Raw genomic sequence first — 25,534 nt, 5'->3', positions numbered from 1 at the left:
TGCTCATTTGTGTTGCCTGCCTATCTATCATTTTTCATATCCCCACCCCTCTCCAACTTCTCTAATGATTTTTGAGATTCTGCTGAGAAAAATGACAGATGGCAACACCTGGCCATTTTGAAGCCTAGTTTAGATGGAGAAGCTTTTCAAGGGCTCAAAATCTGAATTCCTCCTGGTCCTGTTCACAGGCTAATGGAAAACCACTTAGGTTGGCTGAGGGAAGGCTGACCCCACACAAGAGTGATTGTTGAGAAAAATGCCAAAATGAGCATATTTCAGACAACAGTGCATTGCTAATTATTTGCTTTGTGTGGTGTGTCTGCTGCTTGTTTGATCCAGTTTTCATAATCCCAAGCGCTCATTAATTGTATTTTATCTCTAGCATATCCCTAGCCACTAACTAGACATAGGAGTCTTTTAAAATTAGGATTGTGGTTTCAGGAGAGTTGGTCACATTTGTTTCTTGGTTTAGAGAGACAGAGCCTGTTAATAAAATGAAGGTGTCCCTTCTGCTTAGGATCTCAAAGAGCAAGTGCTTTGATGTAATGACCACCACTTGAGAACACAGTCTTGGTCAAAGGGTGGGGTAGGGGTCTGGGAACTATGTACATTTACTTTTCCTGTTCATGTGGGGAAAGGGGCCAGTCATTCTAAGATAGCCATGGTCAGACCAATTTTCTTTGTGTTTCTGCTGTGGTTCTGATCTATCCAGGTCAGGGGAAACAGTGACCTTGTGGTTCTTTTGTTTTGATTTTTAAAAAGAGCCCTGCTGCTGCACTAGGGAGCACGTGCTCCAAGAACAAAAGCAATACTTAACTGCGGTTCTTATAGTCTGCGACTGCTATGGCTCTTCTTTCCCTATCATCCGCAAAAGGCTTGGCAGAACAGATGGAGTTGCATTTAAGCCCTGGCTTTGTCAGACCAAAGGAGATCAAATTCCAGAGCCTCACGCTGTCCCGCACAGGTCTCTGGTCACCAGCTAGGGAACCTGAAGATGAAAATGAGAACGTAGACAACAGGGGAGGAAGGGCCACGACCGTGACCCGTTAGGGACGAGTGAGTTAGGGATTATGATGATGTCACAATACAGGTGACACGCGAAAGTCGGGGAAGGGTGCCGGGGGGAGGGGCCGTCCATGCGGGGGCGTGGGGTGACACTGTCCTGTTACAGGTGCACAATCGTCTCAGACAACCACGCGGGTGGGGCAGTAGGAGGGGCCCCGCTCAGTTTAAGTGCTGCCGCAGGAGCGAGGCGGGGCACGACGCTCTCCCGAGGCGGAGTCGAGGCGGCCAAGGTCTGAAAGGTAGGGAAGGACCCCCCCCCACCGACTCTACCCTGCCTTTTTTCTAGAGATGAGAGAGTTGGTTCAGACCCACTCCGAGGTCCACCGCAACGCCCTCTTCCGCACGAGACCCGTGCCTTTGTCCTCGGCTCACACCTGAGAATACCTCTCCAGGACTCCCCACCCCTGTATTGGCCCCAGCCCCACCGGCTTGAACTACACTTCCCGAGGTGCTCCGGGGTCCTGAGGGGCGGGGCCCCAGGCTGGCTGTGGGGGAGGGGCTGGCACGTGCCGCCGCTCTCGGCCAATGCGGAACCCCGCAAGGGGGTCACGTGCCGCTGTTTGGCGCTTTTGTGCGCGCTCGGGACTGTTGGTGCTCAGAGTGTGGTCAGGCGGCACGGACCGAGCAGGTGGGTGTGGGGCTTTCATAGGAGGTGGTGGAGGCTGGCTGGGGGCAGCGAGGGGAAAGAGGCTGGCGGGAGGGGCCGAGCCGTGGCAGCGACCCCCTGCTGGAGAGCGGCGGGCGGGGCCGCGGGCCCCGAGGGGCTGGTGGGCGGAGGGCTCTGTGCTTTGTGTGTGGGTCAGGCGGAGTCCCGGCTTTGTCCCGGCTCCCTGGGGGCGCGGCAGTCGTGGGGAGGGGGCTGAGCGAGCTCTGAGCATCAGCCCCCGGTACGGTTGAGAAAACAATAGGGATGCCTCCCCTTCCCTGCGGACTCCGCTGGGGTCCCCATTGTCTGAAGGGGTGGGGCGGCGCCCCCGGGGACCAGCAACCTTTGGGCCTGACTGTGGGCGGCCAGGGTTGCGCCCCCTCCCTGCGATTACCCTGGACAGTGACTGAGGGGCGGTGTCCCTGGCTCCCTTTGAGGATTGTCCTGTCCTTGCGGTTGGGGCGCGGACAGCTCGGGTGGCGACAGATTAAGAATTGGGACGAAGGGAGGAGACGGCGAGGTGACGACGGGGCTACCCGGCGGCCGGTTCCTGGGGCCTGCCCCACCCGCTGAGCTGAGGCGGGGGTGCCAGCGGCCTCGAGGTGTTTTTGGCGGGATTTGGGGGGGTGTCTAAGCTAGGCGAGCCCGGGGGGGCGGAGTTACCCGGATAGGACCGTTAGCCCCGCCCATCCCTCCCCTTCCCACGCGCGTGGGCTTCGGGGTGTGCAGAGTTCGGGGAGATTCGAAAAGGCGCGGGGAGGAAGGGGGCGGGGCCACAGGCCGGAGCGCAGGGCGTGCTCCGATTGGCGGGGGGCGGCCTGCCCGCTTTTCCTTGCCTGGGCCAGCGCCACGCCCATCTTTGGTCCGCTGCTGAGTCTGATGCTCTGCTAACGCTAGAAGATTTCGCTGCCTCTGATTTTCTTTTCTAGCTGTTGGGAATCTGTAGTCCTACGTTTTCGGTACTACCCTGAAGTCTGCAAGTATTATAATCTTTAAAAAATCAACACGAGATACAGCGTTTTTTATGACGTAAAGGCAGCACGTATTGTACCTTAAAACCTAGAGGGAAAAGGGTTGGAGAGGAACAAAAAATCCTAGAGGCTCATAAAACTTAATTTTCTCGTTGTTGGCAAAGAGCTTAAACCCCAGAAACCATAGGAGTTTGATATTATTGGCTAATTTAGCTTTGGCGTTTTGTTATCTACCATAGCAGAAACAGACAAAGCAAGGGTGGGTATTTCATTTGCACAAAGAGTTGTAGGCAGCATTAAGATGGCTCCGGTGTACACTGTTGAGTTGAATCTCGGGGTGGAGGAAAAAAAATCAGTTTACGAAGGGAAAAAAATCCTTCATCTTTGTGACTTGATTGACTTCGTCCAACTTCAAAAATCCATTAGTTGTTTTTTGAATGGGCAAGCTCAGTTAACTTGATGTTTTTTGCAACCAACGTCAGGTTCAGTTAATATTTCCCAACATTTTTAAGTATTTTGTAGATTTTAATAATTTTTTTCTTGGTTAATGATACCTTGTTTAATTTCACACAATGATTTTTCTTGACATCATGGATGTGATTTGAGATCTCTTTGTGTTGATGAATTAAGAAATAATAGAAATTCAAAGAAATTGATTGCATGCTTTTGAAAATAATTTTCAGAGCTTTCCTTACCCCAGTGGATTGTGTAGAGTACACTGCCAGTCTCTTGTCTTCACCATGGCTTCGTCTGGTACGTAATCTATTTGGACAAGCTGAAATTGTGTTGAGCTTAGGATGTTGGATTAGGAGATGCCTCAGGTTATGGGCCTTTACCTCAGCACTTGTCAAAAAGCTATTTTATGAGTAGAATAATTACGAAAATGTGATTATTGTGTGAATTTACTGAGTTCATAATTGTTTCATTATTAGACAATTTGACTTTAATCCAAAGCAAAATTGTGGAATTTGCACAAGTCTTTTGTTTATGAAAGTGACAGTCAGGTACTGATGTCTTAGAACAGTTATTTATTAATCCAAAAATATTTAGCTTTGTTTTTCTGGGAGATGGTATTTAGGTAATAATATCTTGCTTGCAGACACATCTTTATTGGTCCTAGTTGTATTCATTAAGTTTGTTTTTTTAGGAATTACAGGATAGTTTATTAAAATAGAAGAACCTTAGTTTTTTGAATTATCATAAATATGATCAACTTCAGATATCCAGGTGAAAGAACTGGAGAAGCGTGCCTCAGGCCAGGCTTTTGAGCTGATTCTCAGCCCTCGGTCAAAAGAATCTGTCCCAGAATTCCCCCTTTCCCCTCCAAAGAAGAAAGATCTTTCCCTGGAGGAAATTCAGAAGAAATTAGAAGCTGCAGAAGAAAGACGCAAGGTAATTATCACAATTCACAGAAAACAGGATCTTTATTAATGTAATAGAGCAAATCAGTTTTATTTTCATAACAGGAAGAAAACAGAATTATAGCTACATTGTGATTATAATGGTGAAAATTACATATGCCAGTGGCTGGAAGAAAATACCAGCCATCAGCCATCAAGTATTGAATATTATGTGCCACCTCCTTTGCTTATATTTTTCTCCTTAATATAGTGACCCTACACAGTGGGTGTTGTCTCAGATAATGGAAATTAGAAAACAGTCTCAGGAACGTTAAGCTGTTTTCCTGAAGTCATACAAGTAGTAAGAGTTGGAGCCAGAATTCAAGCCCAGTTCTGTCTTAAATCAAAGCTTATGCTTCTTGTGCTTCCTTTTCGAAAAATGGAATATTTGTTGGCAGGTGATTCTTTGTCACTTTAGTTTTTTGAGAGCTATACAGTAAAAACATTTTACATTATTAGTAATGTGGTTGTGTTGCTCAACTGGTATTGGATAGCTTTCCTCTTATCTAAGCAATTCTATTATAAAGTAGCTTATCTTTAAAAAATTAATCGAAAGAATCAAAACATACCATGCTGGTAGAAAAACTGGGAAACAAGTTTGTTAATATAAATTAAAAGTTGTCATTTTCCCATTTCCCAGAAATAGCTTTTGGTAACATTTTAGTGTATTTCCTTCCACTGAACATTATTCTACTCATTAGGAACTTTACATATGGCTTGCCACCTATAGCTCAGCGGTTAGGGTGCCACATACACCAGGGCTGGCAGGTTCAAACCTGGCTCGGGCCTGCCAAACAACGACAACTACAAAAAGAACAACAACAAAAATAGCTGGGCATTGTGCTGGTGCTTGTAGTCACAGCTGCTTTGGAAGCTGAGGCAAGAGGATCGCTTAAGCCCAAGAGTTTGAGGTTGCTGTGAGCTGTGACGCCATAGCACTCTACCGAGGGTGACATAGTAAAACTCTGTCTCCAAAAAAAAAAAAAAGAACTTTACATACATTCTTATTTAATCCTCCTTCCCACCAACCCTGATTGGGATGGTAAGTTTGGTTTTAAAATTGGGGCAAGTAGGCTGGGCGTGGTTACTCACGCCTGTAGTCCCAGTGCCGTGGGAGGCCGAGGCGGGTGGATTGTCTGAGCTCAGAGGTTCAAGACCAGTATGAGCAGCAGTGAGCCACAGTAAGACCCCATCTCTACTAACAACATCAACAACAGCCAGCACCGCCAGAGGAAGAAGAAAATGAACAAAAAAGGAGTACTTCAAACAAAGAAGAATGAACAAGCAAACTGAAATTAAAAATTTAAAAAAAAAAAATAAAAAAATTGGGGCAAGTAAGTGTACAAAAAGGTGAGGTAGTGACCTGCCCCAGACCAGCACAACTGATGTGATTTGAAGACTGGTATACATGCACGGGCCCCTGTGGCATGTTGCACTTTCCAGTGGCATATACTGTGTGTGTGTGTGTGTGTGTGTGTGTGTGTGTGACACTTCCAACATCAGCACCGTGAATGTTTTCCCCAGGAAGAGCAGCAGTATTTATACTGGTGCCTCATCTTTTGCCTTTGCTTCTATGCATTTTGAGTTCTTGGAGTAGGAGGAGAGAATATAGCTGAAGGCTGGACAGAGGGAAGTTTTTTAGGAATCAATCCTGGCCTTGTAGTCATTAGCCATTACTTTACCTAACTGGCTAAATATAATGAAACTGCTATCATGAAGAGAATTAATAGAACCAGTAGCAAATGCTCCATAGTTAACACTGCACGTTTATGCTCCTGAACTGTTTGATAAGCTATTCTAAGTCTGCTGAAGGAGGCACACTGAGGTATGGTCTGGAAATTAATGGAGTTTCCATGGAGAAAAGCTAATAAGCCTTTTCTTTTTTATTTTGTCACCCTTGGTAGAGTGCCATGGCATCACACAGCTCACAGCAACCTCCAACTCTGGGGCTTAGGCGATTCACTTGTCTTAGCCTACCGAGTAGCTGGGACTACAGGTGCCTGCCACAACACCTGGCTAATTTTTTTTTTGTTGTTGCAGTTTAGCTGGGGTTGGGTTTGAACCTGCCACTCTTGGCATATGGGGCCAGCACCCTACCCACTGAGCCATAGGCCCTGCCCTAATAAGCCTTTTCTTGAAATAGAAATCCTTCTGACTTTTGAATGGTAATCTGAAGGATTTGTCTTAAATTTTCTATTTTTTACTTTTTAAAATTTATTTTTAGGGGATACAAGGTACTTACTCTTGCTTAGACTTACTCTTGCAAGTCTCAAACTCCTGAGCTCAAGCAATCCACCTGCCTCAGCCCAGAGTGCTAGGATTATAGTCATGAGCCATTGTGCCTGGCTATCTCTTCTTCCTTCCTTCCTTTCTTTTTTCTTTTTTTTTTTTTTCCTATCAATTATAGTTAAATTCTTCTGTAGTGAGCTGGTTTTCTTTGGAAGTTCAGTAGCCAAAACTCTTAATGCAGTACCATTCCCAAGCTTATTACTCAAGTCATCCAGACACCAATAAGCAGGAAATCTTAGGATTTCCCTAAGGAATAGTTGGACAAGAGATCTCTGAACAAATAATAGGCAGTTTTCCAAAGCAAATACAAATAGTAGAAAAAGAATATGATTTTCGGGCGTTGCCTGTGGCTCAAGGAGTAGGGCACTGGTCCCATATGCTAGAGGTGGCGTGTTCAAACCTAGCCCCGGCCAAAAAAAAAAAGTGAATCAGATCCTGTGATGGAGGCTATGATTATCTAAGAATATGATTTTCACAGTATTTTATGATGGGGATAATTCAGGTCCTAACATCAGTATATTAAAAGGGGCTATATTTTCTTCCTCTTTTCAATTCCTCCAGTAAATAATATCTCTTATAATTTTAATTAATACTAAATACATTTCAGAAAGCCTAGCCTGTTAAATTTTTTCCAGTCTCATGAAGCTGAGGTCTTAAAGCAGCTTGCTGAGAAAAGAGAGCACGAGAAAGAAGTGCTTCAGAAAGCAATAGAAGAGAACAACAACTTCAGTAAAATGGCGGAAGAGAAACTGACCCACAAAATGGAAGCTAACAAAGAGAACCGCGAGGCACAAATGGCTGCCAAACTGGAGCGTTTGCGAGAGAAGGTTGGTTTCTTGCTTGGTAAAGGGGTTAAGAGCTTGTGGTTTGAGGTACCAATGAATTGCCTTGACATGTTAAATGAGAGGTATTTTATTTTAAGATGGAATGTTCATTAATTCTCAGCAAAGCTGCCTTCCTTGGAAGATCAGTAGGCAGCTTAGATGTTAGGTTCCACAAGAGACCCAAGAGGTTTGAAGATAATGTCTTAGAACTCTTAACTTTAGAGTTATATGAGTACATATATGAGCTATAATATATGTACTGAGGTTCTGTTAGGCCTCTCTGGGGGTGGGGGAGTATGACTTGACAGGCTTTTTTATTTGACTGACAATACTTAACCATTCCTTTATAGGATAAGCACGTTGAAGAAGTGCGGAAGAACAAAGAATCCAAAGATCCTGCTGATGAGACTGAAACTGACTAATTTGTTCTGAAAACTGACTTTCTCCCCTTCCCCTTCCTAAATATCCAAAGACTGTACTGGCCAGTGTCATTTTATTTTTTCCCTCCTGAAAAATACTCTAGAAGCTGACGTAGGACTGTATAGGTAGATCCAGGCTGTAAGATGTTGTTTTAGGGGCTAAAGGGGAGAAACTGAAAGTGTTTTACTCTTTTTCTAAAGTGTTGGTCTTTCTAATGTAGCTATTTTTCTTGTTGCATCTTTTCTACTTCAGTACACTTGGTGTACTGGGTTAATGGCTAGTACTGTATTGGCTCTGTGAAAACATTTGTGAAAAGAGTATGTAGTGGCTTCTTTTGAACTGTTAGATGCTGAATATCTGTTCACTTTTCAATCCTACTTCTGTCCCAGTCTTACCAGATGCTACTGGACTTGAATGGTTAATAAAACTGCACAGTGCTGTTGATGGTAGTGACTTCTTTCTATTCAGATAACAAATTATCAAGCCATAGAGGCCCACCTAGTTTATATTTATTCCAGATGAGGCCTTTGGGCTGGTGGAAATACCCAGCGTACACATTACTGCAAGCTCTCTGCCCTCCAGTTTCTTGCTCCGGAGTTTGCATTGTCTTCTTCCACAATCACTGCTTTGTTTTGATGCCTCAGCCCAGATCAGCTGTTACTATATTCTTTCAGATGTTTATTTGCAAACAAGCATGTTTTTGTTCTGTGTCCCTGTTAAAAAGGCAGAATTAAGGCACAAATGGTGTTTCTAGAGAACAGTTTAGAGCGAATCTCAAGATCCTAGTTGGAGATAGCTGGTAGTTATAGGTGAGAGTGTGTCCTAATACTTTCCTGCCATTGAAGCTGTGACTCAAAAATCAGAGTGTTAATAAAACTTTCTGTGCTGCTGTAGCAACTCCTGTGACATGATTAAAGGGAAACTTTAATTATTTTCTGGAGTAGCATTTGACTTGGGTGATTAAGGTTGGCAGTTACTTCATCTCACATCCGGAGGCTGTAACACTCACCACTGTAAGGGCATTTCCTCTCATTTGAGGGGAAGCCTCTGGCAGCTTTCCTATGCTATTTGGCAAATAACCTTAATTACATACGATTTTTTTGCTTCTCAGACATCTGTATAAAAGCTCTTGGAAGCCAAGCACTTAACAGCAAAAGACGACGGCTAACCCTGCAGTGGAGCCACGTGTTGCTAACGCACGCGCCTCCGCAGCTCTGGCTTTATCTTGATTTGGGCTTTACCAAATCTATGAAAATAACAATAACCCACTCAGCTTACCTCTCAGGATTAAATGAGTGTGTGTGAGAGAGCACACAGGGAACACCATGTATTTAGCACTCGTATACATAGTATAAATGATTACTATTTTCAGCTGCAAGCTCATGCATGCTCTTTAAGTGTATACTCTTGAGTTACAAATGATGATGCAGCTTTTATGTGCCTTGAATCAACTTACTTTATTTTATTTTTTATTTTTTGTTTGTAGTTTTTGGCAGGGGCCGGGTTTGAACCTGCCACCTCCCGTGTATGGGGCTGGCACCCTGAGCCACAGGCACTGCCCTTGAATCAACTTTTAAAAAGTTGAAAGAGTTACATCATCTGAAGAGAAACCATAGTATCAAATTGACTTAAATTTACTTAGACTGAGATGATCAATCAGGAATTCTGAGAAAAAGCTTGAAGAGTTAGAACCATGTAGGGCAAACATGAGCAAGGGCAAGTAGTTGTCTAATACAATAGCTGCTGAGCAATACCTCAAAGGACGGACTGAGGCCTCTGTGCAGGGATTTAGTACTGTTCATCCTTGGCTCCTGTCTCTGGCACATAGTAGGTGCTAAAAATAAGCATGAGTAAAATGGTGTCTGTGGGATTTTTAAAACACCAGTTCTGAGTAGATGGGAATATAAGGAATTCCTGAAGATAGAATTTGAGTGATATTAGGTGTCCCACAGATGGCAATAAGCTTTTGCTCATATAGGACTTGTAGGGAAGGGAATAGACGTCAGGAGAAAGCAAGAAAAGGTCAAGATAGGCCTTAAGAAGTGTCCCCTGTTACAAGCTATCTGTGGTGCCCCTGACTTTATCTGAGGGTGGTATTGACTACTGTCCCCCCGTGCACACACACCTCATGAAAGCAATAAATCACAGGGAACTGAAGGACATGCATCTTACCCATAAAATCAGAAGCCCTATTTCACCCCTGACCTCTGACCTTTGGGGAAACATTTAGTCCTGGGTCCCATTTTCTCCTGGATAAAATGAGAAGGTTGGGCTAGGTCAGGCTGAGTAACTTCCACTCCAGAATTCTTTGCATTGACTTGGAGAGGAAGGAGGGATAGTGGGTACTCACAGTTTCTAAGGAATGTCTTTATCAGTGCACTTTCCTTGGCCTGAGTCTTTGTCCCATCCTCAGAAGTCTGCATCTATTCTAGCTAGGCCATCCTCTGGCAGTACTTTTACTGAGGGTGGTCACCCTGGGTCTATCACCAAAGAGCAGATTCCATTTCTTTTGTGTTGAGTGGGAAATGAGCTTGCCCCTTCTTGTGGAGGCTTTTATACTCTTGGATTTTATGATTGGGCACAGTAGAAAAGGTGTTTGGTCATGACACCACTGCACTCTAACCTGGGCAGCAGACTGAAATCCTGTCTCAAAAAGCTGGGCAAGGTGTTTCATTCTTGTAAACCTAGCATTTTGGAAAGCCAAGGTGGGAGGACAGCTTGAGGCCAGGACTTTGAGACCTGCCTAAGTGAGATCCTATCTCTACAAAAAATGGAAAAATTAGCTGCATGTAGTGGTGTGCACCTGTAGTCCCAGCTACTTGGAAGGATGAGGCAGGAGCTTTGTATGAGCCCAAGAGCTTGAGGTTGCAGTGAGTTATGACAATGACTCCACTGTAGCCTGGGTGACAGAGAAAGAGACCTTGTGTCAAGAACAAAAAAAGGTTTGAAGGACATGAAGGAGGCCCTTAAGTCAACATTTAACAAGCACAATGTGCTGCTCCACATTAGGCTATGTGCTGGGGATGAAGATGAAGAGAGGGCTGAACATGTCATGTGCTTACACACAAAGGGGGAGGAAAGTTGTGTAACATTTAGCTGAGAATGATGTTGTCAACCACATAACTTATACTAACCAGGTGTGTTCTAGTGCTTTGGTAAAAGGAATGACCAGAGGGCTTTTATGATCTGGGAAGTTCAGTGGAGAAAGGACTTGAGCTAGTCTTTTGAGAAGTCAGATGGACCCAAGTCAAACCCCATTAAAGCATTTAATTATTAAACCCTTAGCCTGTAATTGCAGCATGCACAGAGAACCTGCTCATGGCTCATGGCAGTCTCTCCAGGAAGGTCTCTAGCCCCGTCCTATGTTAAGTGGTAGAGGCCCTTTGAAGGCTGACCAACACAGTGGTCAGTGAATGGAGCCATTTTAAGGAAGAGAAAATAGAGGTGGGATGAGTTGACTGGAAATCCCAGAGGGGGCTACTGGGGCAGAATAGGGATCATGTGGGAGAGGCCTGGGCTCTGGAGCAATACATGTGGCTGATCCTGTACTGAGGAGCTGGGGCATGTGCTGCTAAACATGGGACATGAGGAAGAGAAAACAACAACTCCACAGTTGACTGGAAAAATGGTAGTGCCACTGTTGATGGAGCACTTACATCCAGGCATTGCTGTGCACACAGTTTCCACTGCCCAGAGAAACAGAATGAGGAACGTTATGTAACTTGTCCAAGGTCCTGAGCTACTCAGAAAGTTTAACCCAGGCAGTCTTACTCCAGTCCCTAAACAGGGAAGGGGACTGCTCTGGCAGCTCAATGTCCCTCTGTTGTCTCAAACAATTCCCCTCTATCTCAGACTGCACACGGACTCAGCAAGTGAAAGCCCTAAAATCAGCCAGTGCTGTCACCTTAAAAAGGCAATTTAAGACCATCTCATTATTTGGACATGCCTAGGAGAGAGGTCAATATAGAAGACAAAGGCCATGCTTCTTATAGAGGTGTTTCCATTTGTGGATGCTGGTTGGATTAGGTGCCCTGGAAGTTCATTGCCAAATCCAAGACTGTGATTCTCTACCTGGCTGGAGTGCAAGACTCCCCAGGATCAGGGACCATGTCATAAACACTGAGTATTTCCCAACTGAGCTGAACTCCAAGGCCCCAGATATACTTCTGGTGAGCCGAGTCTCTTGACCCTTGCCTCCTTAAGTGAAACAGAAGGTCCCCGTGCCTTAGGCCTCTGCCAGCCAAAGCACATAGGAGCAAAGGAAAGATTTTCTGACTTGTTTTGTATATAGATTTATAAAACGTAATTGTAGAGTTTGATGAACTCCAAAATGCAGAAGCCTCAGAGGAAGGGCTCTAGCTCATAGCTGGAAAGATCTAGCCTTTTCCTGGCATAGCCAAGAGCAGTACCTTCTGTGTCCTTGGGCACAAAATCCTACTGAGACGAGTAGGCTGTTGAAATTAGATCCAAAGGAAGAAAAAACCGGGGAGAAATGAGCTAGGTGTCCCATTGCAGCCATCTCAGTAGAGTGGTGTGTGTGTGTGTGGAGGGGCTGAGCTACTGCTGCTTCTGGGCCTGGGGCTTCCAACGCCTGTGGCTATCTGCCTCCATCATTACCAAAAAGCTTCAATATTCACTGAGATGCAGGGCTTGGTGGAAGCTCCCCATGTTAAGCCTAGGTTCCCCTCTTATCTGCTTTCTTCTTAGTGGCAGCAGCTAATAATTATTTGCATTATCTCAATGAATTCCCAGAACAAACCTTATTAGGTTATTTTCACAGGGGAGGAATGAGGCAACTATTAGGTCACCAACAGCCAAGTGGTGGAATCAGGAATCAAACTTTCAACCCTCACTGCTATCCTGCAGCCCCTCATGTATCTCAAATGTCATTGTTACACAATTATTTGTTTCAAGCACATGTCTTCTGCTAGAACATAGGGTCTCTAAGAACAGGCACTCTGCCTGCCACTGGATCTCCAGCCCTGGGCCTGGCTCATGGCGGGAGGAGACTATGTGCTGGCTTAGATTTATGAGTAGGTAGGTGACTCCCGTGGTCCATCTCTGGGCACCTGCTTTGTCCTCATCATGTGTGAAAATAGAAGCAAATGATGTCTTTGCCCTACCTTTGCAGACTGGCTTCCAATGTGACTAATCCTTAATGGAATGCTCCCAGATCCAAATGCACAAACTGGGGGCCTGCAGCCAACATCGGTCCAAAGGCATGTTGTGTTCGGCCCAGCTGTTTTAAATTGTGGAATGTGTTGACACTAACACGTGAAAATCTGATTTCAGGCTTATCTTGAAAAACCGGAAGGTCTGGCAGCCCTGAACTCAGTCTCACCCAGACGCCATTAGCAAGCTCGTGCAGCTGCTGCCCCCTGGAGGCGGGACTTGTGCTCTACAGCCCACCATTCCTCGCCCCGCCGCCTCTCCTGTTCATAACGGGATGGCCCAGCCCCGCTGGGTGCCAAGCGTCTGCTGTCCCTGACACAACCCCCGACAGCAGCTCCGTTGGTCAGCCAAATGGTTGTGTGTGTGTGTGTGTTTTGCAGTTATGGCCGGGGCGGGGCATGAACACGCCACCCCCGGTATATGAGGCCGGCTCCATACTCCTTGAACCACAGGCGCCAACTGGTCAGCCAAATGTTTTTTTTTTTTTTTTTTTTTTTTTTCTGGTTGCAGTTCAGCCGGGGCCAGGTTTGAACCCACCACCCTCGGTATATGGGACTGGCGCCCCACTGACTGAGCCACAGGCGCCACCCGCCAAATGTTTTTTAAAGTCAAAAGTCCAATCAGTACAGGCGTGGGGCCTGTAGCTCACAGGTTAGGGCGCCCACCACATACACCGGGGCTGGTGGCTTGGAATCCGGTCTGGGCCTGCTAAACAACAATTAACAACAACCAAAAAAATAAATAAATAAAAATAGCCTGGGGTTGTTGCGGCCCTGTAGTCCCAGCTACTTGGGAGGCTGAGCGAAGAGAATCCTCCCAAGTAGCTGGGACCACAGCGCCTGGCTATTTTTAGAGACAAGGTTTCGCTCAGGCTGGTCTCGACCTTGTGAGCATAGGCAATCCACTAGCCTCAGCCTCCCAGAGTGCTAGGATTACAGGCGTGAGCCATCACTCCCAGCTTAATTTTCTCTTTTAGTAGAGATGGAGTTTGGGTCTTGCTCAGGCTGTTCTTGAACTCTTGAGCTCAAGGGATCCATCCGTCTTAACCTTCCAGAATGTTAGGATTACAGGCATGATCCACTGCTGTACCTTTGCAAGCACAGTCCCCAGAGCTCCAGCTGAGCATCAGAGGCACGTGGTACTTTTTCAAAATAGGGAGACTTAAGATCCTCATCATACCTTTGGAGGAGGTAGGATTTCTAAAATTGGGGCCCAGGGGTTTAGATTTTTTTAAAGCCCATGGTGTTTTCTGTTGCTCAGCCCAGCAGAGACCACTCTACTCAGGAGGCAACATGCCAAACACCATTGCCACTCTCGAGTACCCCCAGTGCAGCACAAGTGGGTCTGGAGCACCAACCATCACAGTTGTGCAGATGGCACCCTACACAGGGGCACTCTGCTGAGGGAACTTGGGGCCTGAAATCCAGCCATTCCTAGAACCAAGGTCCATATTACGTCCCCTTCCCTCCATTCTCCCCTGCTTCCCTCAGGGGAAGGCCCCACTTCCTAATTTACCACAACAACCATTCAACACAAGCATGTGGAGCACAGACAGGGGCTCCTCCATCCAGAAGCAGGCCATGGGAGACTTCTAGTAGGGGACGATGCTTGAGCCAAGTTTTATGTCGGGATTAGAAGCAAAGGAGGCACACCTCTATCTAGCCTGTGCTTCCCTAGCCAGTGATTCTCTGTGGCTATCAGCAGCAGCATCATTCTCCTGGCCACTGACTGGGGACATTCTGTTAACAATGTACATCAGGAGGCCCTGGGAGATGAACTGGGGAGGGAGGGGGGGAGCCATAGTCAGACTAGCATGCTGGGCTGAGCTGCTTGGGGCTGGCCAGTCTGGCATCCAAAAGTAGCATTGGGGGAAGTTGCCGTGGAGACACCTTGTGCCTTCTGGAAAGTCTCCAGGGGGCTCTGCAAAGCCAGAGTTCACCTTTCAGCAGCTTGAACCATGGCTATAAAGTATAAAGTATAGGTCAGGGACTGCTGCCCATCCACAAACTGTCATAGGTCTGCCAGGAGGTAAGTACAGAATCTGAAAGTAAGCATTTAGAAACTCATAGCAATTTTGGATGGGCACGGTGGCTCACACCTGTAATCCTAGCACTCAGAGAGGCCAAGGTGGGAGGGTTGCTTGAGCTCTGAATTTGAGACCACCTGAACAAGATCAAGACCCCATCTCTACTAAAAATAGAAGAACTAGCTGAGGGTGTTGTTGCATGCCTGTAGTCCCAGCAACTCAGGAATCTGGGGCAAGAGGATTGTTCAGACCCAACAGTTTGAGATTGCTGTAAGCTATGACACTCTCTCTACTCAGGGTGACAGAGTGAGACTCTGTCTCAAAAAAAAAAAAAAAGAAAAGAAAAAAAGAAAAACTTATAGCAATTTTATAAGGTCTGTTGAATACTATTTAGATGAAGTTAGGCTTGAATTTTGCATTTTTTTATTTCGTTTCCTATTTATAAAAATTATTTTCGGTAAAATAATGTAATATAAAACCCTTGGGCTCAAGCGATTCTCTTGCCTTAGCCTCCCAAGTAGCTGGGACTACAGGCGTCTACCACAATGCCCAGCTATTTTTTCTGTTTATCAGGCCCGGGCCATATAAACCTGGTAGCCCTGGAGCATGTGGCTGGCGCCTTAACCACTGAGCTACGGGCACCCAGCCGATTTTTCTTAAATTTTACAAAAGTATAAGTTATCAACAAATTAATTTCTTTTCTAATGTAGCTTGAGAAGCACTGACCTAAATGTTGATATTTGGGCTTCCAAGGCCTTAAAGGTTTGGAAGAAGTAGGCATGAAATTGAGGGGCTTAATTATGTTGTTTGGCTTCATTTCCCCAAACTGTGGAGTGGAGTTAGGTCCGAAAGAATGGCGTGGGGTGAGGCCCTGGGTTAGAAAGGTGGACTGATGGGTACCTGGGGCTGGGGCAGGCCTGAAGGGCTCTCCTGGATAGGGCTGCCCTGTGCTCCCAGGCCTCAAAGGCTAGATGAGAGACCACTGGGTATTCGGTTTAGAAGTCAGGCTTTCCCTCGGACTCAGCCTGGGGAGGTGTTTATTTAAAATCTCAAGAATATCAGCTCCCGCTGGAAGGGCCTTGAATGTTAAGGGCCCTCCTCCTTGATTAGAGGAGGAACTCGAGACCAGAGAGCTAGGACTTTCCCAAGGTCACAGCCAGTTAGTGATGGTCTCAAATACAGGCCTTTCAATTCCCAGATAAAAGAAAGGCAGAGATTTTCTGAGTCAGACAGAACAGGATTCAAAGTTCTGGCTCTGTTGGCTCCACAGCGGAGCACCCACACCCAAATCTTTTAACTGTGGGTAACCCCACAGGCCAGCTGGGTTCTGAGCCTAGTGCTGGGTTCATTGAAGCACCCCACCCAGGGTACAGCCCCTCCCTGGCCTGGCTTCCCCCTACTGATTTCATGGGTCTTCTCAGCCTGCCATTTCCTGTCACTGCAGGGGAGGGGACAGAGGGAGGCAGACCCTCCCCTTGCCCCCAGACTGAGAACAGTGGACACCCATGACGTTGGCCCACCTGAATATCCCTCTCCCCAACAGGCCTTCTTTCCTCACTTGACTCTGCTGCCAATTCTGAGTGTTGTCTTCCTTTCTGGGACTCAGAACGTTTGCAAAATGAAGGGGTGGGACCAGAAAAATTAAAAATCCATTTGGGGGGGCGGCGCCTGTGGCTCAGTCGGTTAGGCGCCGGCCCCATATACCGAGGGTGGCGGGTTCAAACCTGGCCCCAGCCAAACTGCAACCAAAAAGTAGCCGGGCGTTGTGACGGGCGCCTGTAGTCCCAGCTACTCGGGAGGCTGAGGCAAGAGAATCGCTTGAGCCCAGGAGTTGCAGGTTGCTGTGAGCTGTGTGATGCCATGGCACTCTACCGCGGGCCATAAAGTAAACTCTGTCTCTACAAAAAAAAAAAAAAAAATCCATTTGGGGATGCTAATTTTTGGATGGTTTAAATTTTTGTCTCTTTTCTGGGAGGTCCAAACTCACAGCATTCTTTTTTTTTTTTGTTTTTTTTTTTTTTTGTAGAGACAGAGTCTCACTGTACCACCCTCGGTAGAGTGCCATGGCGTCACACGGCTCACAGCAACCTCTAACTCTTGGGCTTACGCGATTCTCTTGCCTCAGCCTCCCGAGCAGCTGGGACTACAGGCGCCTGCCACAACGCCCGGCTATTTTTTTGTTGCAGTTTGGCCGGGGCTGGGTTTGAACCCGCACCCTCGGCATATGGGGCCGGTGCCCTACTCACTGAGCCACAGGCGCCACCCCTCACAGCATTCTTGACTAGGCCGCCCCCAGAGGACCAGGCCATCTACATCAGTGTCACCTTGCTCTGTATTTTCTCACTCTTTCCTTCTGTTTTATGGCTAAGGTGTTTTTTTTTTTTTGCAGTTTTTGGCCAGGGCCGAGTTTGAACCCGCCACCTCCAGCATATGGGGCTGGCACCAGACTCCTTTGAGGCCACCAGTGCCACCCTATGGCTAAGGTTTTTTAAGCTCTTACTGTTTGTCACATGTTGTATAAACACTTTACATAATCCATCTTATCAAATCCTTAAAACAACCTTGGAAGTAAATACTGTTCTTATCCCGTTATATAGATGAGGAACCCGAGGTTCAGAGGTCATAGCTGATCGTAGCAGAGGCAGCAGGCTGCTCTCTCAGTGCTAATTCCCAGAAGGTCAGGTCCCATTTGGGCCTGAATTCAGTGGGCTCATTGTGCTAGTACCTGTGTTTCCCTCCTCCTTTCTGTTTTCTCAAATGGTCTCTGGCTGTACCCTCAGAGTTGTTCCCATTGGCACAATCTCCTGGGCAGTCAGGAAAGAAGGTTGGGGCGTTGATTCCAGTTTCTGGCATCTCTCATGTGTCATGGTCCTTACCCCCATTCTCCCTCTTCTCCTTTCTCTGTAGATGTCCAAGAGCTAGAAGTTTCCCTAACAACTCACCTAGAACAAGTCTCTCCATTCATTCATTCCTTAAACAAATGTGCACTGAGCCTTCCTACTTGCCAGGCACAGTGTTAGGCCCTCAAGAGACAGTGATGGCTAGGCAGACAAAGTCCCTGCCCTCGAGCCTGTGTATTCTGGGAGGGGAGACAGGTGATAGATTGTGATGAGTGCTGTGGAGAAGATATGACAGATAATAGCTGTGGCAGGGGATAAGGGGCGGGCACAGATGAGGCAGGCAGGAGCATGTTTTCCCAGCAGAGGGCACTGCTAGTGCAAAGGCCCAGGGGCAGGAACCAGCAGGTGTGAGGACTGGGCATAAATGAGGCCCGTGAGGCTGGATGAGGTGAGCTGGGGGATCCCATGCAAGGGGGGTGATCAAGGTCCAGCTGCCCTTGGGGCTGGGGTGCAGATTTTCATTATAGTCTATCAGTGCTCGATGCCAAGCCTCTGAGAGCTTTAAGTGAGAAGTGATGTGACCAGATTATGTGTGTAAAGGGGTCTTCAGGCACTGTGAGGAGAACGGAGGGTGAGGGGAGCTGGAGTGCAGGAGGGAAAGAGAAGAGGCTGGCTCAGACAGCAGGATGGAGAGCTGTAATCGGATTCAGGATCTAGATCATGGTGGAGTCAACAAGAACTAGTGGACTAGATGTGCGCCGTGGGTTGAGGGATGCCTCCTGCGCTTTTCACATGAAAAGATGATGAAGGGAGATGTCAACTACACAAATTAAGAAGCCTAGCTCGGAGCCTGTGGCTCAAGCGGCTAAGGTGCCAGCCACATACACCTGAGCTGGCGGGTTTGAATACAAGCCTGGGCCTGCCAAACAACAATGACGGCTGCAACCAAAAAAAATAGCTGGGTGTTGTGGCGGGCGCCTGTAGCCACAGCTACTTGGGAGGTGGAGGTAGGAGAATCGCTTGAGCCCAGGAGTTGGAGGCTGCTGTGAGCTGTGATGCTACAGCACTGTACCCAGGGGGACAGCTTGAGGCTCTGTCTCAAAAAAAAAAAAAAAGAAAAAGAAGCCCAGAGAAGGAACAGATGTGAAGAGCAGAGTAGAAAGAAGGAATAGTTCCAGGTGGTGCCTGTGGCTCAGTCGGTAGGGCGCCGGCCCCATATGCCGAGGGTGGCGGGTTCAAACCCAGCCACGGCCAAACTGCAACCAAAAAATAGCCGGGCATTGTGGCGGGCGCCTGTAGTCCCAGCTACTCGGGAGGCTGAGGCAAGAGAATCGCGTAAGCCCAGGAGTTGGAGGTTGCTGTGAGCTGTGTGAGGCCACGGCACTCTACCGAGGGCCATAAAGTGAGACTCTGTCTCTACAAAAAAAAAAAAAAAAAAGAAGAAGAAGGAATAGTTCCATTGGCCGTCATGGCAGACCTTGCTGGCTCCCCTCCCACTATCGATGCTCTCCTTATAACAGAAGCCTGAAAGGTGTTTTTAAGTACTGGCCTGTCTGGCCTCTCCTTCTTCCTTTTGCCATTTTCCCATCCTCCTTTTTCCTGCCTGGAATGGGGACATGATACCTAGAAGTCCAGCAGCTATTTTATAATCATGAACAAAAGTTGTGCGATGAGGCAGCTGGAGCAAGGAGATTGATACAGCCTGGGATCTCGATGACATCACTGGGCTGACTTACTGGCCTTGGACTGCCTATCCCCCAGCAGGTTCTTGTTGGAGGAGGAAAATTAATCCTTTTACCTGTGCTTTGTGGCTTTTCATTCCTTGCTATTAAATGAAGTCACAGCTAATGAATTTATGATGATTTAGGAGAAGAGACCTGGATCCAAGAAAGAAGGGGTTACCCATATGCTCTAAGTGAGCCAAATCAGAATTCAGTCATTTATTCATTCTTTGTTGAGGACCTACAATGTACCAGGCCCTATCCTAGATGCCAAGAATTTAGCGGCAAGTAAAATAGACAAAGGTTCTTGCCCTCCAGTAGCTCGCACTCTGGAATAACCACGAAGCAAAACCTGACTTCTGGCTAGTGCATGTTCATTTGATCCCAAGGATGGCAGGGTTTGAAGTAAGAACAGGTGACAGGGTTGAGGATGGCATGTCTGCTCCCACAGCCTTCATTATCCACCCTTCAGGTTAGCAAATCACAATGGTCAGCATATTTCTCTAGTGTTTTCTGTGAGCCAAACACTGTGCTGCATTCTGTCTCTAAGGGAGAGGAAGGTTAAGAAAGCAGGAGTGAGGCTGTGAGAGACGTCTCACACCTGTAATCCTAGCACTCTGGGAGGCTGAGGTGGGTGGATCGCCTGAGCTCATGAGTTGAGACTAGCCTGAGCCAGAGTGAGACCTCATCTCTAAAAACAGATGGATGTTGTGGTGGGCGCTTGTAGTCCCAGGTACTTGGGAGGCTGAGGCAGGAGGATCGCTGGAGCCCAAGAGTTTGACGTTGCTGTGAGCTATGATGCCACAGCACTCTACCGAGGGTGACAAAGTAAGACTCTGTCTCCAAAAAAAGAATGGAAGAAAGAAAAAGACAGCTAATAAGTAGGATTTGAATCCAGAGCTTTCTGACTCTAGAAACCCCATTGTACTCACTGATCCCCATGGGAAACCTCTTACCCTTTTTCCCTGCACCACTTTTTGTCATTATTTGACAGTTTCCTGATTTCCCCTTTCTCCTTGCTTGGACAGGGATAAGGTCTCTTTTTCATCTCTATAGTCCAGGCACCTAACAAGGGTCTACACCCTTCATTCATTCATCCCACTTTTCTTTTCTTTTTCTTTTTTCTTTGAGACAGAGCCTCAGCTGTCACCCTGGGTAGAGTGCTGTGGCATCACAGCTCACAGCAACCTCCAACTCCTGGGCTTAAGCAATTCTCTTGCCTCAGCCTCCCAACTAGCTGGAACTACAGGCGCCCACCACAACGCCCGGCTATTTTTTGGTTGTAGTTGTCATTGTTGTTTGGCAGGCCCAGGCTGGATTCAAACCCTCCAGCTCTGGTGTATGTGGCTGGCACCTTAGCTGCTTGAGTTATAGGCGCCGAGCCTCATCCCACTTTTCAAGATTTCTCCATTCTGAGTGCTGGGAATACAGAACAACAAAGCACACAGCCCAGGAGAGAGACAGGCACTTACTAGGTGTCGCAGTGTGATGGGTCTGGTCAGAGGGACCAGTAGAAGTACAGAAAAGAGGCCAAGCATGGTGGCTCACACTTATAATCCTAGCACTCTGGGAAGCTGAGGCAAGTGGACTGCTTGAGCTCAGGAGTTCTAGACCAGCCTGAACAAGAGCAAGACCCATCTCTACTAAAAATAGAAAAACTAGGCCAGGCGCAGTGGCTCATGCCTGTAATCCTAGCACTCTGGAAGGCCGCAGGCGGGTGCCTGAGCTCACGGGTTTGAGACCACCCTGAGCAAGAGCGAAACCCGTCTCTAAAAATAGCCAGGCATTGTGGCAGATGCCTGTGGTCTCAGCTACTTGAGAGGCTGAGGCAAGAGAATCACTTGAGCCCAACAGGTTGTTGTGAGCTATGACGCCATAGCACTCTACTGAGGGTGACAAAGTGAGACTCTGTCTCAAAAACAAACAAAAAAAAAAAAAAAAAAGAAGAAGAAGAAGAAGAAGAAGAAAAAAAAACTAGCCAGGCAGTGTGGCTGGCACCTGTAATCCCAGCTACTTGGGAGGCTGAAGCAAGAGGATGACTTGAGCCCGAGAGTTTGAGGTTGCTGTGAGCTACAACAGCACAGCACTCTATCCAGGGCCACAGAGTGAGACTCTGTCTCACAAAACAAACAAACAAATGAAGAAACACACAAACACCAAAACAAAAAAGAAGTACAAAAAAGGGCAACGAAGCCAGGGTGGTAGGGACCAGTCAGGGAGGGCTTCCTGGAGGATTTAACACCTGAGCTGAGTCCCACAGGAGAAGTAGGAGTTGAGCAGATTAAAAAAAAAAGCAGCAGTGAGTGTTTCAGAGGGAGCAGCAGGAAGAGGGCTGAGATGGCAGCCTGTGGACGTGGCTGGACTGCAGATGAAGTAGGGCGGGGAGACAGGGATACAAGGTCACAGGACACGGAATCTGGACTTGTAGGAGGAAAATTAATCTGAAGGCACTGGGGAGCCATCAATGGGTGGGGAGCAGGGTGAGTCCTGGTCAGATTTGTCTTGACACTCCATAAATACTTGTCCAATGAATGTGTGAAAGAAAGAATGATAGCTCTGGGGTTCCCTGCATGTGTCCTGCAGGATGGGGAGCAGTTGAATGATCTGGGCACAAGCTAGGCGGGTGCTTGAACTTCATCCCCCCACCTGGACCCCATCACCAGGGGGCCTCCAAGATTCCCATGCCTGGTCCCCACCATCAACAGCTGGAATCTTCACAGTAGTGTCCGCACCATCCTTGCCCTCTACAGTGTGCTCCCTATGGGCAACCAGAGTGGTGCCTGAAGGCCAGATCCTCCACCCCAGCCCTCTGCCTGGTACCTTTGCCCCAGCAGCTGCATCAAAATGGAAGAAGAAATTGCTGCACAAGTCCTCGACAATGGCTCTGGCATTTGCAGAGCTGGCCATAGTGGGAATGATGCCCCAGAGGGACGTGGTAAACATGGGACAAATGTGTGCGTGATAGCTCAGAGCCATACCAGCATCCTGACCCTGAAAAATCCAATTGAACTGGCTGACTTGGAGAAAAACCCCGCATCATACCCTCTGTACGAACTCCATGTTGCTCGTTGCTCTAAGGTAGACCTGTTCTCCTTACGAAAGCTCTGTGGAAATCTGCCCCAACGGACAGAAGATGACTCAGGTCAGGTTTGAAACCTTCGATATCTACTATGTGCTCTGAGCAGGGCTGTGGCCTCCCTGAGGACCGCTTGGACTGTGACATGAGAAGCTACTTCACGAAGATCCTGACGAAAAGAGGTTTCAGCTTCACTACCGCAGTTGAGAAGGGATTGGCAGGAGACGGGCCATGAGCTTCTGATGGCTGGGAGGCCGCCTCTGGCCACGGGCGGGCCAGGTGTCCAAGCATCTGGAAGTTGGACAGTTCAGTCCTGAAGTGTAATGTTGACATCTGAACGGGTCTGTATGCCAACACAGTATTGCCAGGGTACCACCACGTATCCCAGAATTGCCGACAGAACACAGGGGACTATCACAGCCCTGGACCCCGGTACAAGGAAAACAAAGAGGGTTGCTCTTGGTGCTAAGAATTCTGGGTTGGTGTGCTTGCTTTGGCAGCCCATATACTAAAATTGGAACAATACAGGGAAGATTAGCATGGCCCCTGCGCAAGGATGACACGCAAATTCTCGAAGCATTCCATATTTTTGGTACATGTGAAACTTACTAAACGTAGAATATAAATAAATAAATAAAAGAATTCTGGGTTGGTGCTTCTCTGCTGGCTGCTCTCTCCCCTCCCAGCAGATGTGGGGCTGCAATCCACAGGGGTAGGATGAGTCAGGCCCACCCACTGTCCACCACAAATGCCTGTAAGCGATGCAACTGCACCATGAGTTAATTCTCAATCCTACATTTGCCCTGGTGGAATACATACACTTATGTCAGCCTCATGAAACCAGACCAAGTCTTTGAAAATAAACCTGTGTTTGATACTAGATAAATTGTCATAGTGGGTTGTAAAAAGTAAGTAAATGAATAAAATTTAGTCAGATCATGTCACCCCACTGTTACAAAACCTCTTGTGGGCTCCCCAAAGTCCTTATCATGGCCGGAAGGCCCCCAGACCCCAAGCTGTTTCTGAGATCTCATCACTTATCCCCCACCATCCTCAACTCAGCATTCTGGCCCAGGCCTTAGATCTGCTGCTCCCTTGACAATCACACAATGTCAACTTATCAGCACCCTCTCTGAATTCTCTGCCCTCAGCATCACTCCCTCTGTCCTTATTCTGCTTTGTTTTTATTCACAGGGTCTATGTAGATTCTTTCCCCCCATCGGAAGATGTTCAGGAAGATGAGGACTGGGTCTATCCTATTTATACCTGTGTCCCTGGCACCTGAAATAGTGCCCAGCACATAGTAATAGGTGAAGTGATCGATAAATACCTGGAAGGAAGATGCCTGGACCCCTGACTGCCCCTGTGTTGCCTATAATCCAGAGTTGTCCCCTGTCCCCTGTTCCCTCCCCCGTTGCTGTGATCTCTGTCTCCAGCTCCTTGGTGCCAGCATCTGCCACCAGCTGTTGCGGGGAGAGAATGGAAATTTCCACTTGGAAGCTGGGACAGTCATGTTCCCTGGGCTGAGCTAGCGGGTCCGAGAGGAAATTTCCACAGTCATAAACTTCATCTGGAAACATGAACAGAGTGGCTGGGGAGCCCAAGGAGGGGCCAGGGCTGCTCCTGAACGTCTGTGCCTGACCCTCTGCAGGGAGTCAGGGAGAGCAGCTTTGTTTATAGACCTGCAGATTGGGCTTATCTCACACTGTGGGGGTCCAGTCTGGGGCATCCTAGAGCCACAGAGACAGAAGGATCTTTAATTATTAACAAACTCAATCTTCTGCTTTTCCAGATGGAGAAACTAAAGCCAGAGAGGGGAAGCAATTTCTTCAAGGTCACACAGAAAGGTAGTGATGGAGGATAGACTCAAATTCACTGCACTGGCTGGATTTGGTGCTCTTTTTCTCTCCCATTCTGTCCTGCTCTCCCACCTTTCTTTCCCCTGTCCTCCAGCTCATGCTTCCCAAATCCCTACTTTGGGCCAGCCCAGTACTCTGAGATCCCTGCCTCAGGAGGCTGAGGAGTGGGGACATGTCACTGCCACCTGTGCCTGTCAAACCTCATCCCCAAACCCCTTCCTGCTGCAGCTTTGCTCCCCATGCTAGCCGGATCAGAATGTCTGGGGCTGGGGGCCAGACATCAGTATTTTTTAAAGATCCCTGGATGATTCCATTTGCAGCAAAGTTTGAGAACTACTATTTCAGCCTTGATTGATGGCACCTTCATCTCCTATAACTTGGCTCCTGGGTTGCAGATGACTTGGTGACTTTTTTTCTTCTTCCAGATTTACTTTATGGACTCATTGGCCTAGGCCTGAGGACAGACCTTAGCCAAGCAATCCTGCCTCCCTTCTGTTCCTGCCCTTTGCCCAGCCCTGGGCTTCCAGTCTGCACAGATTACCTGGTCTGACCCTATCTCACCAACACTAGGTACTTAATAAATATTTGCTGTGGATTATGGCAGTGACCTTGAGATTGATGATCTCTGGCCTAAAAGGATCCTTGATATGAAAGAAAAAAGGGGGCTTTTGTGTCAGTGAGACTTGGAGTCTCACATCAGCTAGGTCTGCTTGCCTCTGTTTACCCATCTGTGAAGAGGGGACATAGGGGAATATAAATGCCTACCTTGCAGTTTGTTGTAAGAGTCAGTTGCCCTGGAAGCAGACTGCTGTTGCCCTGATGATGGGGAATGGTGACTGTTTTGGTGGGTGGCAAGTGGGACCTTTGGAAGGAAGGTGTCTATGAGCCTTCTGAAAAGGATTCTGCCCAAGGTGGTTTCCTCCCAGGAGTGGTGATTGGGTGTAGGGGCAGGAGGTGGGCGGTCACAGGGAGCCAGAGAGTGCCACCACCTGCCTGGAAATGCAGGATGAGGTCCCTGGTGGGGAGTTTTCCTGGGAAGGCTCAGTAGCACCCCATAGGGACAGAATCAGCCCTTGGGTACCTGCATTACCCAGAAGCAACAAGCCTGATTACAACCACACCAGAGGAGAAAGAGTGCTTCTACTCTCATCTCTTCCAGCTCTAAGGCCCCAGCCCTGGGGAGCCAGCACGGGGAGAGGAAGGTGGAGAAATAAAGAAGCTGATT

At 47.6% G+C, this 25,534-nt stretch overlaps 1 protein-coding gene and 1 non-coding gene across 5 annotated transcripts; both read left to right on the top strand.

The window, feature by feature from the left end:
• The first annotated feature begins 1,160 nt into the window (after nt 1-1,160).
• STMN1 (stathmin 1) lies at nt 1,161-25,092 on the top strand. Of its 4 annotated transcripts, none has more exons than XM_053576028.1 (5): nt 1,161-1,304; nt 3,366-3,435; nt 3,902-4,074; nt 7,007-7,198; nt 7,546-8,057. In XM_053576028.1, exons 2-5 carry the CDS (start codon nt 3,423-3,425, stop codon nt 7,615-7,617), a joined length of 450 nt encoding a protein of 149 aa, XP_053432003.1. In that variant the 5' UTR covers nt 1,161-1,304; nt 3,366-3,422; the 3' UTR covers nt 7,618-8,057. The 4 variants fall into 4 exon arrangements, with proteins under 4 accessions (XP_053432003.1, XP_053432001.1, XP_053432004.1 ...); XM_053576026.1 differs by lacking the exon at nt 1,161-1,304 and adding an exon at nt 1,560-1,693; XM_053576029.1 differs by lacking the exons at nt 1,161-1,304; nt 7,546-8,057 and adding exons at nt 1,585-1,693; nt 24,735-25,092.
• On the top strand, nt 22,935-23,041 carry LOC128575625 (U6 spliceosomal RNA). The gene has a single exon (XR_008377052.1). It is a non-coding gene; the product is annotated as a U6 spliceosomal RNA (small nuclear RNA).
• Nucleotides 25,093-25,534: the final 442 nt, after the last annotated feature.

The sequence above is a fragment of the Nycticebus coucang genome, chromosome 22 (genome assembly GCF_027406575.1).
Source record: "Nycticebus coucang isolate mNycCou1 chromosome 22, mNycCou1.pri, whole genome shotgun sequence".
Classification (NCBI taxonomy): domain Eukaryota; kingdom Metazoa; phylum Chordata; class Mammalia; order Primates; family Lorisidae; genus Nycticebus; species Nycticebus coucang.
Note: the sequence above shows the minus strand (reverse complement) of the source record. Positions and strands in the feature narration are given on the sequence as shown.

What these genes read in the sequence shown, in the direction of transcription:
- STMN1 (XM_053576028.1), top strand. An exon ending in CTGCAGAAGAAAGACGCAAG is followed by an intron (nt 4,075 to 7,006) that starts GTAATTATCACA and finishes AATTTTTTCCAG; the next exon opens with TCTCATGAAGCTGAGGTCTT. An exon ending in TGGAGCGTTTGCGAGAGAAG is followed by an intron (nt 7,199 to 7,545) that starts GTTGGTTTCTTG and finishes ATTCCTTTATAG; the next exon opens with GATAAGCACGTTGAAGAAGT.